This window comes from Danio rerio, chromosome 7, assembly GCF_052040795.2.
Source record: "Danio rerio strain M-AB ecotype USA chromosome 7, GRCz13ab, whole genome shotgun sequence".
In the NCBI taxonomy this organism is placed as follows: Eukaryota; Metazoa; Chordata; class Actinopteri; order Cypriniformes; family Danionidae; genus Danio; species Danio rerio.
This window is the reverse complement of record NC_141027.1, coordinates 41,923,710-41,939,144: the sequence shown is the minus strand read 5'-3', so window position 1 is coordinate 41,939,144 and position 15,435 is coordinate 41,923,710. Positions and strand designations below refer to the sequence as shown.

General features: G+C 38.6%; 1 protein-coding gene across 3 annotated transcripts in view; it reads left to right on the top strand.

Annotated features, from left to right (window-relative positions):
• Positions 1–254: 254 nt before the first annotated feature.
• plxdc2b (plexin domain containing 2b) overlaps positions 255–15,435 on the top strand; it is a 110,772-nt gene continuing 95,591 nt past the window's right edge. For 2 of the 3 annotated variants that reach the window (XR_015494464.1, XR_015494465.1), the window contains exon 1: positions 306–619. Coding sequence is in view for 1 of the 3 variants with exons in the window: in NM_001146305.2 (NP_001139777.1) it covers positions 517–619 (103 nt within the window). In the remaining 2 variants the exon portion in view is untranslated. Of the gene's footprint in view, positions 620–15,435 lie in introns of all 3 variants that reach the window. The other variant, NM_001146305.2, reaches the window with a different exon arrangement.

The window sequence follows — 15,435 nt, the reverse complement described above, 5'->3', positions numbered from 1 at the left end:
CCTAATCGTAATGAAATAATGTAATAATTGTGTTATGAATAGTCTATCATCTCTAGTTAATTTTGAAGCGGAACTCTTTTAATACCTGTTGTAAGATAAAGTTCAGTGACATTTTTTGTAGTGTATGCTTGTGTTGAACCGCGTTTATGAAAGCCGCGGCGGGAACGCCAGACCCGCTTCACGTCTGCGAAGCCCCTCACAAGTCAGAGTCAGGACACTATTGGTGCTACATGTGTGACGCCATCTACACCTCCTGGTTTCGTGCTGAATGCAGGGATAAGAGGCGAGCCAAACAGCACTGTTTTCTAGACGGTCTTCAACTCTGTTAGGATTTGTTTGGGTGTGTAGGAAAACGCGTTATCACGAGCGCGAGTCCCCGCATCACTGAGGCGGAGAGCGGCGGAGCGGGAATGACCAGCCGCTGACCACACGCTCTTTGCCTTTATTTCACATTCTCTTTGGCGACGGCACAGCGAAAGAAACTGAGGACATCTGACTCAGTGGATACTATCTGCCATGGCGGGTTCAAGCACGCTCGATGTGTTTGTGGGGATTGTTCTAGTTTTGCAGGCTTTGGGAAGTGTTTTCCAGATCACCCGAGGAGAATTAACGGCGGAAGGTGAGTGCCTAACGTTATATGGTGTCTACAGCTTACAGCCTGCGTTAATGACACTAGTTTGTTTTGGCAATAGAGATGTGGGGAACATCAGGTAGTCACTGTGACCTGAAACCATAAGTTAGATATATAATATATTTTTCCCTTTTGATATAATGACTTTGGATCAAATGCATTATGGGAATGATCAGAAGTTGCCCGGACATTTAAAAGCTCTGCCTCTTATTTCAGTCAGCTCGCTGCAACTTTTATTCTTAACGTGTTTTATTCATTTCAGTAACAAAGTCGATGCATTGTGCTCTGTTATGAATGAGCTGTGCTGTTGTGGCTGTGTTGTTGTGATGTGCTGTTTGTATGCCAGAGGCGATGTTTATCAGCAGCTGTTTTTTTGAACGGTATGTGACCGTGCTATCGCTTCCTGCAGAAAGATTATGAGTGCTGGAGAAACCTGTACCTTCAGCTGCCGTTATGCTGTTTTCCTTGACTTTTCCCTGAAGCACATACTGTAGGCTAACCTGTTCATCCCTGGAGCAGCTATAGGGTGTCTGTCATCGCCTTCTTCGGTGTCTCTGCACACTGCGCAAGGTTATTTACCGTGAGACACTGGAGCTTCCAGTAGTCTTTTTTTTCCAAACTACACATATAAGAGAAAAGTACACTGCAGTAATTTAGTCCTCCTCAACTTATACATTCCAACGGTGTTTCTCCTTTTCGACCAACCCAAGAGCTCGTGTTCGCATTATAGCCTTTGTCTGTCGGTGTCTGGCTCTGTCTCTTCAGAGATCTCATATAATTAAATTATTTAACTAGTATAGCACAAATGTGAGAGCTGTTGTGCTGAATGCCCGCGCTGTTTTAATAGCACTTTTGTACAGCATTGTCAATAAAAAGTAAAATATGTTATTTAATCTGTAATAAAAAAGTTTCAGTAAATCACTTTTAATAAGTTTTATTTAAAACATATTTAAATTATTATTAATTAAATTATTAATAATTAAATTATTATTAATTAAAAATTATTATTTGTAATTATTTAAAGCCAAAACTTTTGGTTTGTCAGCGAGTATTTGAAGTCACTTGGCTCCAACTCCACTCTTTCTATCTATCTATCTATCTATCTATCTATCTATCTATCTATCTATCTATCTATCTATCCATCCATCCATCCATCCATCCATCCATCCATCCATCCATCCATCCATCCATCCATCCATCCATCCATCCATCCATCCATCCATCCATCCATCCATCCATCATTACCATTTGGCCTATGTATATATCCACTCATTTCTGCTTATTCCCTTTTACTTTAATTTGTTTTATTTTACATGGGCTTTACCAGCAGATCCGTCCTGCTTCAAACCCAGCCTTTAGAGTGGACTAGCTTAATCAACCCCCAGTACTGGGAAACAGCCACACACTCTCCCATCCGCACTCACAACTACTGCCAGTTTGGTTTTGTCCAATTTACCCATCTCATGTGTCCTTGGGCTATAGGGGAAACGAGAGCGCCTGGAGAAAACCCACACAGACATGGGGAGAACATGACAATTCTACACAGAAAGGCATCTAGTACATATAACTCATGCATAATTATTTAAATGCATTAGTTTCTCCTTGCATCAACAAAAGAGAATTAGTGCCCACTAATAATTCCTTTAATTGGTCCCATAGAGATAAGCCATGAAGCAAGTAACTACACAGTATATTTCAAGTACACATAATGAGGTATTTTTAGTGTTGAGAGACTGACTCTGTTGTTATTTACAGTGCTTTGTGTGAGTGGTACAGCTAAATATCTATTTTGCTTTGATTTAGTTTTTTCCATCTATCTTATTGGTCGAATTGCCTGGGCTCAATAAAAGCATATGTAGTGCACTAGATTGTAGAATAAATTGATTTTTTTTTGTTCTGTTTAAATAATTCATATAATTTAAAATGATATAGGAGTAATTAGTCATATAAATTAAAGGTCACCTATAATGAAAATCATCTTTTGTAAGTTGTTTGGACAGAACTGTCTGTATGTATAGAGTGACCACTGTCATATTGATGTAACACAAAAAGTCTCATTTTTTAAGTTTCCTGACGATTAAATAGGACCCAAGTCCCAGTGATTTTGAGGCCCACTGCAACGTGACGTGGAAGTAGGCATGTGATGATAACCACTTTCAAGGTTTACCATGGTTTGGAAAAGTCAAGGTTTTAAAACCGCCAACATTGATCACTATACTGTTCCTATAGTATATGCAAGTGTGTGTATTGCAAACGGCATTTGTGTGTGACTCATCATTTCAGAAAGGCTTGAATAGACTCCACTACAAACTTTCTTGCTATTTTTGACCAATGAGCTGTATTTCAGCTTCATCTGAGTCTGTCACTGACCACTGTTTATCTGACATAATGCATGATGGTGGGCGGGGAGAAGCAGCTCATTTGCATTTAAAGCCACAGGCTACAAAAACAGCTACAATGCACTCAGACATCAAAATGGCCAGATTCTGTAGGCCATAATAAATAATCTGATGGGTGTTTTGAGCTGAAACTTTAGACATATTCTGGAGACACCAACGGCTTATCTTGCATCTTATAAAAGGGGTCAAATAGGTACCCTTTAATTTTTTTTCATAGATTTGTAATATTCTGTACATTGAATGCATAAATTATGTCGAAAACAATGACTGCCTAGCTTGGATGTAGGGTGTTTCCAAGTGCACTTGAAGGCAGTATGACATACATATCAGTACTCAGACTGCTTGACAAATCAAACCAGAACAGACTGCTGTGTAAAATGTGTTATACAATGAGAGAAGTGGCCCAATGTATTTATTTTTTGATAAAGTATTCAAATTTCTGAAACAGAAACAGAACTCTGTGACCTAGTTTGTAGCCTACTTTACAGGTCTTGGCAAGAGTGGAACTACATGTGAGCTTGGAAAAAAAAAACATTGCTGCATAATGTCTCTCACATGTGTACATTCAGTCCTGTGGCTGTGTGTGATTTTTGCACAATCTTTCATTTCTTATGATAGAGGAAAACAACCAAGTAGGCCAAGGGTAGAGCAATATTACATAATCTTACAGTGAATCAGCATTGTGCAGCTTATGATAACCATTACTTTCCAAATCCTGGAGCTGAGTGACTTGCCAACATGTTTTGAAGAGGTCAAGTCAGCTATTATCTATGCTATTGTGCTAAAGCTATTATCGATGAATTTGCAACAGTTTATCTTATCTTTACCTTCCGCATTTCTTTGCGTTTTAGAGGGACATAAGATTGTTGCTGGTTATCTGAAGGAAGCCTTTCACAGGGAGGGTTTATGAGTAATAGTTGATATTTAGCCCTGAAACTGCAGTGACGGATTCTCTGAGAAAAGGAGAGATGGTGAGAATGTGGGGCCCCACAAGTCTTAAGTAGTTCATCCAATGGGTTGGGTTTAGGTTTGTATTCAGTCTGTCACCCCCTCCCTTTGGCTCTTCTCTTTTTCTCTTTCTGCCCTAAATCTCTGCTGAACGGTTATACTTTTTACCATTACATTGTATTTTATTTGTGAGCTTAACAGTCATGAAAAAGTCTTTCTTTAGGCTAATACTCAAATTTAGCCATATTAATCATATTACTAACACTCTTTGCAACATTTGAATCAGTGTTTAGGTCTCAATTTATTTGGAAATCAGAGTGTTTGCTTCTTGTAGCAAGCCGGTTAGCATCTTGAATTACCCTGTGGAGCTTTTTAACACTTGTAAAGATCAAATCTGCACTGTTGTCAGTCATTGGCACTGCACATCTGCTCTCTGAAGTCTCTAGAGTGATATTGAGGAGGTATATTATCTTATCAGAACATTGAATCCAGAGCTGCTCCTGGCTATAGGCCACCTCATGTCTTTGGCAGTGGATTATCAATCTATTATACCTTGGCAGCAATATAAACTACATCTTGGCAGCTCAGACCCATCACATGGAGCTCCTCTGGATTTCTTTTGTACCTTTACAGCTCATGTGAGCCGTCAGGTATAGCTTCATCTCCTCATGTGGTGGAGTTTTAGCATCTCTTGTACACATGAAGTGGCTGTCTCTCGGCTCGTGGCCCAGATAAAGCATTATTTATAGAGAGTGCTGGCCATCTGCAGTGCTGTGTCAAAAAGACTTTATTAATAGGACTATGGAGCTGGGTGTGTTTCACTCCCTTCCGATACAAGTAAATTAATAGTTTGTTTCTAAGTTTAGTGAAGCGAAGTCAGAGGTCACACAGGTGGAAGAATCTTCTAACTTTGTGGCTGGACACTAAATGTACACAAACATTAAAGGTACTATGTACCTTTATGCAAACAAACTTGAGAAACAAACTTTAGAAGATTTTGGAGTTTTCACAGACCGCATGAGAAAAACAAAATGTATGATAATTGCAGGTTTCTGATCTCTTTTCCTGCCCACTTCTCAATAGAAAGTTAGCATGTTAGCATATCTAATTCTCTCAGGGTCAGTTCTCCAGACTAGAACTTTCCTCTAAGAGAACTGAAGCTAGTCACATATCACATACATAACAAAAGTTGTGAGCGCAAGCAGAAGTTTTAGGTTGAGCATGACAGAACATTTTCCCCATTTCAGCTTAATATTGACAAATGCACTGCTAAAAAATAGACTTTCAGAAATGACTGCTTTGACATTGTAATAGCTTTATATTTTGTATATCTCAATTTCTGTAGTATTTGTTCTATAAAAATTATGAGCTTAAAGACAAAACTTTGAATTTATTAATAATTGTATTCTGTTACTCCTAAATGCGTTTTCATAAGAAAAAAAATATTATGAAGATCCCATATTACTGCCACAGTACTGTTGATATGATTTGATAATATTTCTGCTGTAAAATCATGGTTAATGTTTGGATATTGAAGCACTAGATCTTTGTTTCACAATGCTGAAACCATTATGGTGTTGCACTGAACTAATAAATAGTGCAGTATGTACATCAACCAGTTGAAATTAAAGAGTAAGTTAAGCTTTTTTATACAGAAAAGAATGGAAATGCCATCAGATGATACATTGGTAGTTGCACCTATAGCAAAACTTAGTCTGGCAGGAGAAAGGCAAAATTGCAAAAGGAGCTTTTTGTTGCAGTTTGGTGTTAATTGTGTCAAATTAAATTTGTTGAAGTTTCTCAGATAAAAGTGAAGAGCGGGGGCTATGGGAGTTGCGGAAGAAAGCGAAGAGTGTGGGAGGTGCTGTGGGCCTCTAAAATTATATCTATGTGGCTCCCCAAAATGCGTTGGCCCTTAGAATTGTCCGGCGCCCTTGCTGGGCAAGTTGGTGCTTTTGAAAGCACTATTGATTAAGTTTAGGAAAGGAGGAGGGTGGGTCAGTTGATTAATCAGTCAATTAATCAGTCAACAGCGCGCTCTGGTGGATTTTATGCTAGACAGGCAGGAGGAAATGGAATTTGCAAGAAAAATATGAGATCTTAAAAAGTGTACACAATAACCTCTGGTGGATTCATGAAAACAAGAACTGCATAAAAAAAAACATACTTCCTGGGACACTTTTGGCGCTCTCCAGAAATGTACTGTATGGGGTCCTTATTTAGAATGAGCCTGGGTTGGACTAGTGCACTTGTGTCAAATTCAGTCCTGGAGGGCTGCAGCACTACACAGTTTAGTTCCATCCCTAATTAAACAAACCTGATCAAACTAATTGAGTCCCTCAGTCTTGTTTGAAACCTACAGGTAAGTGTGTTGGAGCAGGTTTGGGACTAAAACTGTGTTCCATGTAGAGCTGTGAACCTACACTTGTCTCACGGTTCGGTTACGATTATCATGCCATCGATTCGGTTCAAATTGATATCTCAGTGCATCACGGTGCTTTCCATACACAGTTTTATATTTTCTTCACAGCAGAATTCTTGTATTTAAATGTATGAATATGTTAATATTTCTATACTATTTGTAATGCAATTTTGTTATTTAAAACAAAAAGTCAGATATATAAACTGTACCTTTAAACAACTCAAGCATTCATAGCAATTAATATAAACAAATCTAAATTTCCCACTTGCTTTCTGATCCTTGTTTACCAAGTTCTTTTGCACCCTTTTGATTGGTCACACCCTAAACAAAACGGCTGCTATTGGCTATTGCACGCTGCGCTCTTCACAGATGAGTGACACTGATAAGCGGCAGGCAGCAGCGATGATCACAGCTGATCCATGATAGACACGGTGGAGAAAACTCTGCAGGCACGCACTTGTGTATCCAGAAGTATCGCTATAAAACAGCCGAGAGGAGAGGAAAAGTCATGCCAGCAGGTCAAATGGGCCCACAGTGAGAGAGAGAGAGAGAAATTGAGTTATTTTATCCTCTCAATTGCAGTAAAATAGGTGCTTTTGCTGTAAGTGTCAGTGAAAGACTGATGTAGCAAACACACGCAGTCAAATTGTGCACAGTTTCTGCGTTTTTAAGTAGTTGGAGCGTTGTAAATACTGACGCTCTCCTCCCTAGTAAGCTACCGAGACAAAGCCCATATAAGATAAATGACGTCAGTACACAATAACCGATTATGATTATAACTGAACCGATGCCGTATTGTCTGCATCGCGTGCGCCGAAGAAACAATTAAGTTTGACACCCCTAGTTTCATGTACTCCAAAAGCAGAGTTTGACATCCCTGGACTAGTGGGTCCAGGTCACATGTAGTCGCTATTTCATGTTCTATGTTTTGACACTGTACAATGATGTTTCACTGTGAACGTGAACAGCACATAGCAGGACCATATGAGTCTAAACTTAGACAGATCTGCTGCATCACACGTCTATGAATGTGCCAACATTTTCAAATTCCTCCCGTTTTTACAATCCCCACTACAGCACAAGAACAGCATTTTCTAAATTTTCCACTTGGGAGAGCATCTTCAAAAAGCTTGGTTTTGGCAGGACAAAAACACTGTCTCATTGTATATGGAAGGCCAAAACATCGGGATAAAGATGGATTTCTGGATTAGTGTAAATAAATCCTCAGTCTCTCTCAAGTCCAACATCGTAGAATGGGAAAGATCTTTACAAAATGACCATGTTTCTAGGGTCTGCTAGTTGGACTGTCAGCAGAGATCCTGCAATGTCGTTTCAAGCTGTCAGAAAGCTGGCCAGAACTTTAGGTCATTTTTGACGAGCTCCAGTTATTTTAGCGTCCAATAAGTCTGGTTTGGATTAAGTACTGGACACGTACAAGCTGACAATTTCAGATGTTTTCCTCGAAAGGTCCAGTTATTATTTTGTTCCTGTGACCCTGTACTTTATATTTGTATACTGAGAATTGCAAAACACCAAGTGTTTACTATTAGAGTTGTCCTTTAGTAACAGATAGTTGTGGTTGCTCCATCTGGACGTCATTAGAATAGCACATCCTTCCTGCATATTTTCCACCCCTCTCTTCTTTTCTGTAAATTTTTCGCTTAACAAGACTGTCTACATCTTCATTCTCGCACAACCCTGAAACTGTTTGGACGAGCCCTGTGGGTGTGACCGATATTTGTGTATATGAGACAGTGAGGCGATGGAAGATAGCATGAGCTCATTGGATATTTTTTTTTATGTAATTTTCCTTAACACCGACACAAAACTCCTTCTCTCTAACAAACACACACTAACACAGAGACCTCCTGGCATCATGTAGGCATCAAGTTAACTGACCATAGCACTGATGCACAGCCTGTTTCTAATACACAGCCTGGTTCTAAGTTCATCATCCATCATAATGCCAAAAGCAGCAGCCTCCCACACACACAAACTCATACTCACACACACAAAAACGAGCCCTGCAGAGGCAGCCAGCGGAACCTCCATTGACCTTCATGTCTCTCAGAAGTGACTGCTGTAGGGGGAGAAGACTCTAAGGGCGTTTGTAGGAAGATCTTGGTAGGAGAGTGGGAGAGAAGGAAAGAAAGACACCGCTTGAGAAGATTAAAAGCAGCACTTAATAGTCAGATGATGCAGAATAAAATGTGAAATTAGTTGGAGAAAGCACAGAAAAAACCTTGGGTACGATGAGGCAGTGGATAAGCTGACGTACTCCCTTGTACTGTATCTTGGCAATACCCTTTTATTGTCATGTGACCTTGCGTTTCAGAATCGCCTAGTAATTGTACTGAAAATGAGAAGCACATGGGACTAGTGAAAAGTAGCATTTTATTTTTCACAATGACATTTTAGCTTATCAGATGTAATATCTGCTACAGTAAAGCAAATGGACCCATGTCTAAAAAGATTTGGGATGCATATGGGTGATTTTACCAATATATAAACCATGGAAATATGTTTCCATGAATTGTTGTTCCAGCAAGTGTTTTCCAGGCATGAAGTAAAGTTTGTCTGTTGTAAATTGAGCCAGCAGCTGAACTTATATACTTTACACAGGATTTTTCAGATGGGTCATTGAGTAGTATTTGATATGGAGAGTTTAGAAGTACAGCAGTTCATTTTTGATTCAGTTTCAGATTTAAACTGTGTCTAAAACTCTTTTCCTTAATCACTACTCTCTTTATTAGGGCTGTATATTGATTCAGATGTCTTCGTTCAATTCTGATTTGGAAGAGCCAGATGAGCTGGGTGAATGAACTTAGGGAATGTTGTTGAATCAGAATTTGGACACTACAAAATGGCCGTCACCCAATATCAACCCAGGCTCTTTTGAAATGCATGCCTCACATTTGCCTACATTTTAGTGAAACATAAAATACATTGCTCTAGGTACGTTTCGTTGCACATTTCAGATGACAAATCCACTAGAGGGCGCTGTCTAGCACATGTATTTTACTTGGCGCAATTTGTTGTATGTTTTAAATTCTTCTTTCTTATCATTTACCGATAATATATCCCTGTAACTATCATCAGTATGAAAAGAAAAACAAGTTGTTGGCACTATACTGCTCCATAGCATTCTTTTTTAGAATGTTTAAATCTGTTTATACTTAGAAAATGTAGTCTGAAGCACGTATTTCTAATGAGCAGTATATAGTTGATATGAATTCTTTTGACTTGAAGTGTTTGTTAGTTTTAGTGGCCTTTTTTAATAATTCACACACTCACTCTTATTTAGTTTTTTAATTAAGTTTTATTCAATAAACTATTTGTTTACTCTGTTTTGGAAAGAAAAAAATAGCTTTTTAACATATTCTACCACAAAAGCAATCAGTTAAAAGAAATTAGATTGTTTATTAGAGCACACCTATTTTACCTCTTTTTAAAGATTTATCAGTATTTTGTGTCTCCAGAATGTGTCTGTAAAGTTTTAGCTCAAAACACTCAGCAGATTATTTATTTTACCTTTCAGAATATTGGAATTTTTCTGCTCTGAACAGCACAGTGACAAAGACATGAAGGAAGCAGATTTCACACAACGTTTGTGAGAAATACTTTAGTAAGAACTTTACCAATGATTATTTGATGTATTTGTTGTGGAGTTAATTCAAGCCTTTCTGTGACGATGAGTTATGCTGTTACTAAGTTCACACATACACAAACACACACTTTGCATTGTTTTTGCACGGCAAATGTGACAGGATACATATTACTATCCACTGCTGTATGGATATGCGTTATGTTAATGTACAAAATAATTCAGATTTATCATCCACAAACCGGGATTGAAGCGTCTTTTTTATAATTGTGCTGACATGCGGCTGTGGTGATAAAGATGGTAAAATCGCTGTATTTTATTACAAACATGCACTGTTTTAAAATGTTTTAAACTTGTAAAACTCATTCTTGATCACATTTAATGATAATTGATGATCCCAGAAAGATCACCAGATCTTTTTATCTCGGTTGCTTTGCGCACGTCCTTATTTGTTTATATGATTATACCCATTCTTATGAAGACATGTAAAAATGCAGCAGTCAGTCGGTGGGCGGAGAGATTGCACTCCAACATCACATTGCAGTCAGCCTCAAAATGAGAAGGATTTGGATCCTATTTTAACATTAGGACGTTAAACAAAGAAACTTATTGTATTCAAATCACCCCAATATGACTGTGGACACACTATACCTGCACACAGTTCTGTCCAAACAGCTTACAAAAATTATTTTCATCAAAGGAGCCCTTTAAAAGAATTTCAGCCAGTATTGAAATTACTTAATTTTTAAAATAGGTACATACCTTTAAATCTACATGTATGATTCAGATTCAATTAGATGATCAGTCTACCCTAATTTGCATGGTGCAAATTTGTCCAGATTTAGGCCAAACTGAGCCTAATTAATAAAAAAATTTAAAAATAAATTTAAAAAAATTAAAAATATTTAAAAAATTACAAATATTTATTTTAATCTTGCACACATTTTTGTCACATAAACTGACAAGAGGAAACCAACCTAAAATGATGTACAATACTTGATTGTATGTAGCACTTGTTTTCCATTGTGGATCACATATGTAAAAATGGCTCATCTTACCCCAGTCTCCTATTCAAGTTTGTGCAGGACAGTCATTGGGATTGAATGAGTTTTGGTGTGAACGCTAAGCTCTTTATGGAGGATAAGTGAATGGATAGTTTGAGTCAGGCTTTATCTGTTCTTGAATGAGTTCGTAAGAAAGAGTGAATAGAGCAGTGAAGAAAAGGATCGAGGGGGTCCTTCTGGGTAGGTGCTCCTGTCCGCTGTTCCCAGAAGCACCACCATGCATTCATTTACAAAAAACTAATAACTTACTTTTTGAATGAACCACCAAGCTCAAAGTACTACTGTATAAAGTTCTTCAGTTGCATTTGCCACAGAAGAAAGGTAAAAGTGTATGCCTGGACAACCTTAACTAAATCGCATTTAAAAGTGCTCTGCTTGACTTCCCCGAATACAGCTGTGAGAGAGCGATGGGAGGAGAAAGAGAGTTTTCTCAGAGAAAGTCACAGAGGTTTCCAGTAGTCATCTATTGTGCTCTGAGGGCCTTGTGTGTTTCACATGTTCACAATGCTTTTCAGGCTTCCAGTGGTGCTTTTGTTTCAATTCCTTGCTGGATGTCTTTCCATCTTTCTCTGTCTTTCCTCAGCAGGGCCACAATAATAGTGCTCAGTAAGAGGTCCTTTTCTTCATAGCTCAACTAATTACCTTTCAACAAAAGTTAATTACACCGCTCTGAAGTGTTTGTTATTCTTTCACAAACATATTCAGCGTGCTATTCTCAAACATGGCTACTTAACAGCAGATTATGTGTGCTATTAACCTTGGTTGTGTATTTACATGTTAAAAGTGAAGACCAGATGATTTTCTTCTATGTCTTAAACGCAAACAACAGGCTGGCTAGCTGTTATAATCTGCTCTCACGACACCGAAAAAGGATTTCTTGCACCTGTTCGAGTGCACTGACCCAAAAGTAAGAAGTGAATGCAGAGCGTCTAGTGACTTTAGAGCAAAGCGTCTGGTGAGAATGAGATGGAATGGGTGATGAGGCAAAGCCACGGAAAGACAGAAATGTTGTGTGTATGTTTGTGCACTGGTTTGTATGGTTTACAGAGATACAAATTTGTATTAATGTGATCTAGGTATTGCAGTGTTGACGTGGTTGAATTATGAGGGCACATAGAGCATGTCCTCATAATTTAAAACACAAGGTGGTCTTTTTACATTAAAAATTCACTACAGGATTTAAGTGAGTATTGTTTTTAGGGGTATGATTAGGGTAAGATGATATAACAAGTGGTAGTTACAGTATAAAATACATTTTGCCAATGGAAAGTCCTCATAATCCACCATTAAAAACATGCACATGCAAAATAGGCTCATTTTAAAAGCATATTCTTATATACACTTCTTAAGATTGTGAATTATGTAGCCAGAGGTACGTTTGGCTGCATTTCATCTTTAAAATTAATGATACGAGGTGGTATGATGCCATTTCTTTTCTCGCTTACCTCAGTATGGATGGCTTTCCTGCTGTTACAAGTTTGTCCAGTAGCTCGACATGTACTACGGCAGACTTCGAGACACAGAGTGGAGTTGACTGCGATGATAGAGTTAGAGTCCATTGAAGAATGGCAGGAAAGACAAAAACAAAAGCCAAGAAATAAAATTAACTAGTAAATAACTGGGTGAGGTAAAATATGAAAACATGGTAAAATCCAGGTGAGGGCTTTTCTTTGGTGGATTCGTAAAAACAGAAACTGCAAAAAATGTAGCACCTGGGACGTATTTTGCTCTCTCCAGAAATGTATATAGGGGTACGTAATCGCAATAAGCCTGGATTGTGCGCATTACTATATTTGTGTGTGTGTACCCAGTATTGCTTACTTTGTGAGGACCAAATGTCTCGAAGTATAGCTATTCCAGTACATTTTGACATTTTAATTTCAATATAAGGACACTTTGTTGTTCTCCTTGAGGAAAATGGCTCATAAGTCGCACAGAATGAAGTATTTTGAAAATGTAAAGTGGAGATTGCACTTGGGTTTAGGCTAGGGCAGGGGTCACTAATCTCAGTCCTGGAGGGCCGGTGTCCCTACAGGGTTTAGCTCCAACTTGCTTCAACACACCTGCCTGGGTGTTTCAAGTATACCTAGTAAGACCTTGATTAGCTAGTTCAGGTGTGTTTGATCATAGATATATACATAAGATGTCGCCTGGCCTATTGTTGTCTATTGGACGGAATGCGTCAATAGCACCGCCATCTTGCTACAGGGTAGCGCTCCTTTGAAATGAATGCGGGACCAAGGTACAGTGGAGGACTGTGGCCATCCGAAGCCAGAGATATACACATATATCTGTAATCAGGAGTTTTCCTGGATGTTAGTATGTAGTATGTTAGGATGTTAGTATTGATGGATCAGTGACCGCACGGGCATTCCTGACAAAAAGCTTGTGTTTGTGTGTACAGAAATGTACTATTCACCCTCCATATTAATTTAATCTAATCCGTGTCCTGAAACACACCTCCTCTCCTGCTTTCACTTCTCATACTGACGGAGGGAGCGATTCGTTTGTGAATTTGAGCGATTCGACTCTTTCACTAACGTTAGCCGACAATAATACAAGTTTCTGGCAGCGCAGCATCTCGTTGTCATATTTCTTTTACATTGTTTGCTGATTTTATTCAACAAAACTAGCATAAGCCGAGTGTTTAGTGCGAGTTGGAGCTGCTTTGCCGTATGGTGAATGCAGTAAGTGACTGTTATCATCAATAACGTTACCTGATTAGCACAAAAGTTCAGAACATACAAAAACAGAAAAAAAACTTAATCTTACCTATGAAATGTTCTGCCTTTGTGCTTTGTTTTCTTTGTTTGCTCGTTACTACACCCGTAGGCAGCGCTAAAGTCCAGCATCTTCATTTAATAACACTGTCTTGACTAGTGCGGTTGAATGACATTTGTCCTGGGAGCACTGTACCAATATGGCGGCGCTATTGACACATGCTCTGGATCCCAATGCGATATCTAGTGTATATATATCTATGGTGTTTGATTAGGGTTGGAGCTGGACACCAGCCCTCCAGGAACAGGTTTGGTGATCCCTGGGCTAGGGGTATAAAATATACAGCCTATACATTGTAGAATCTTTATATCTGTTGGAAGTGCCCTTAGAGATAGCTGTACGTGTGTGTGTGTGTGTGTGTGTGTGTGTGTGTGTGTGTGTGTGTGTGTGTGTGTGTGTGTGTGTGTGTGTGTGTGTGTGTGTGTGTGTGTGTGTGTGTGTGTGTGTGTCACTATGGGGGTTTGCAGAGGTTGCCTCAAAGGGAGTGAAAGTTTCAGTTCCCTCCAGCAAAACTTGAGCGCTCAGGAAAGGACTATTAATCAGCACAATGCTATTCCACATGAGGGCTACCTGTTTATTGTGCCGTTACTTTTTCTTTTTGCAGAATGTTATGGATCTTGTGTTGCTTGAGTTTATCATGCAGTTCATCTCTTTTTAGTAGTCACTGATGTCAGTTTCAATTAAAGATGTTGCATTTCTTTTTATGGACTAATGAACTTCTGTTTCTCAGTAGAGTTTTGGGTGTTGCAACAACAGCAACACGAGGCTCCTGCTGTTTCGATAGGCTTTCTAAAGTAAACGGGGTGATTTAGAGTGACTGCTAAGGGGATTTTTTAAATGCTTTTATTTAGTAAGGATGCGTTAAATTGATCAAGAGACAGCAATTGATTTTCGCATGGTTACAGGGGTTTTCTATTTCAAATGAATGCAGTTCTTTCAAACCATAACTTCATCAAAGTGTCCTGAGAAATCAGCATGTTCAAGAGATTTCTGATAGATCATGTGACATCCAACCACAGTTCTAGCTTTTTAAACTAAAGTGAAAATTGAAACCATGAAACTAAAGTCTTTCCCAGGACTGGGTTGCAACTGGAAGAGCATCTGCTGTGTAAAGCATATGCAGGACAAGTTGGCGGTTCATTCCACTGTGGCGACCGCAGATAAATAAGGGACTAAGCCGAAGGAAAATAAATGAATCAATGAATAAAACTAAAGTCTTTTTTACACGTGAGATGGAAAAAAGTGTATTTAACAAGTATAAAATTAAAATCTAAATCTTATGTATTTTTTGTAACATATTGTTTTTTTTGTCAGTCACCTATATCAGAGGTTTCCAAACTTTTCAGCCTGCAACCCTCAAAATAACAATGTCAGTGACTCATGACCTCCAATATCCACTGAGGTGGTTATTAATATATAAACCTCGCACACAGCAGCGCACATATACCAATAGGTCAACGTCTTTTCACCATTTAATTTTGAAGAACGCAGACTCGCAGACCATGTTTAGTTGTGGCCTGTATTTATTTTTGATGTACGTGAGTGCCGTAAAGGTGTCAGAAAGTTTAACCTGGTGTCATAAAATC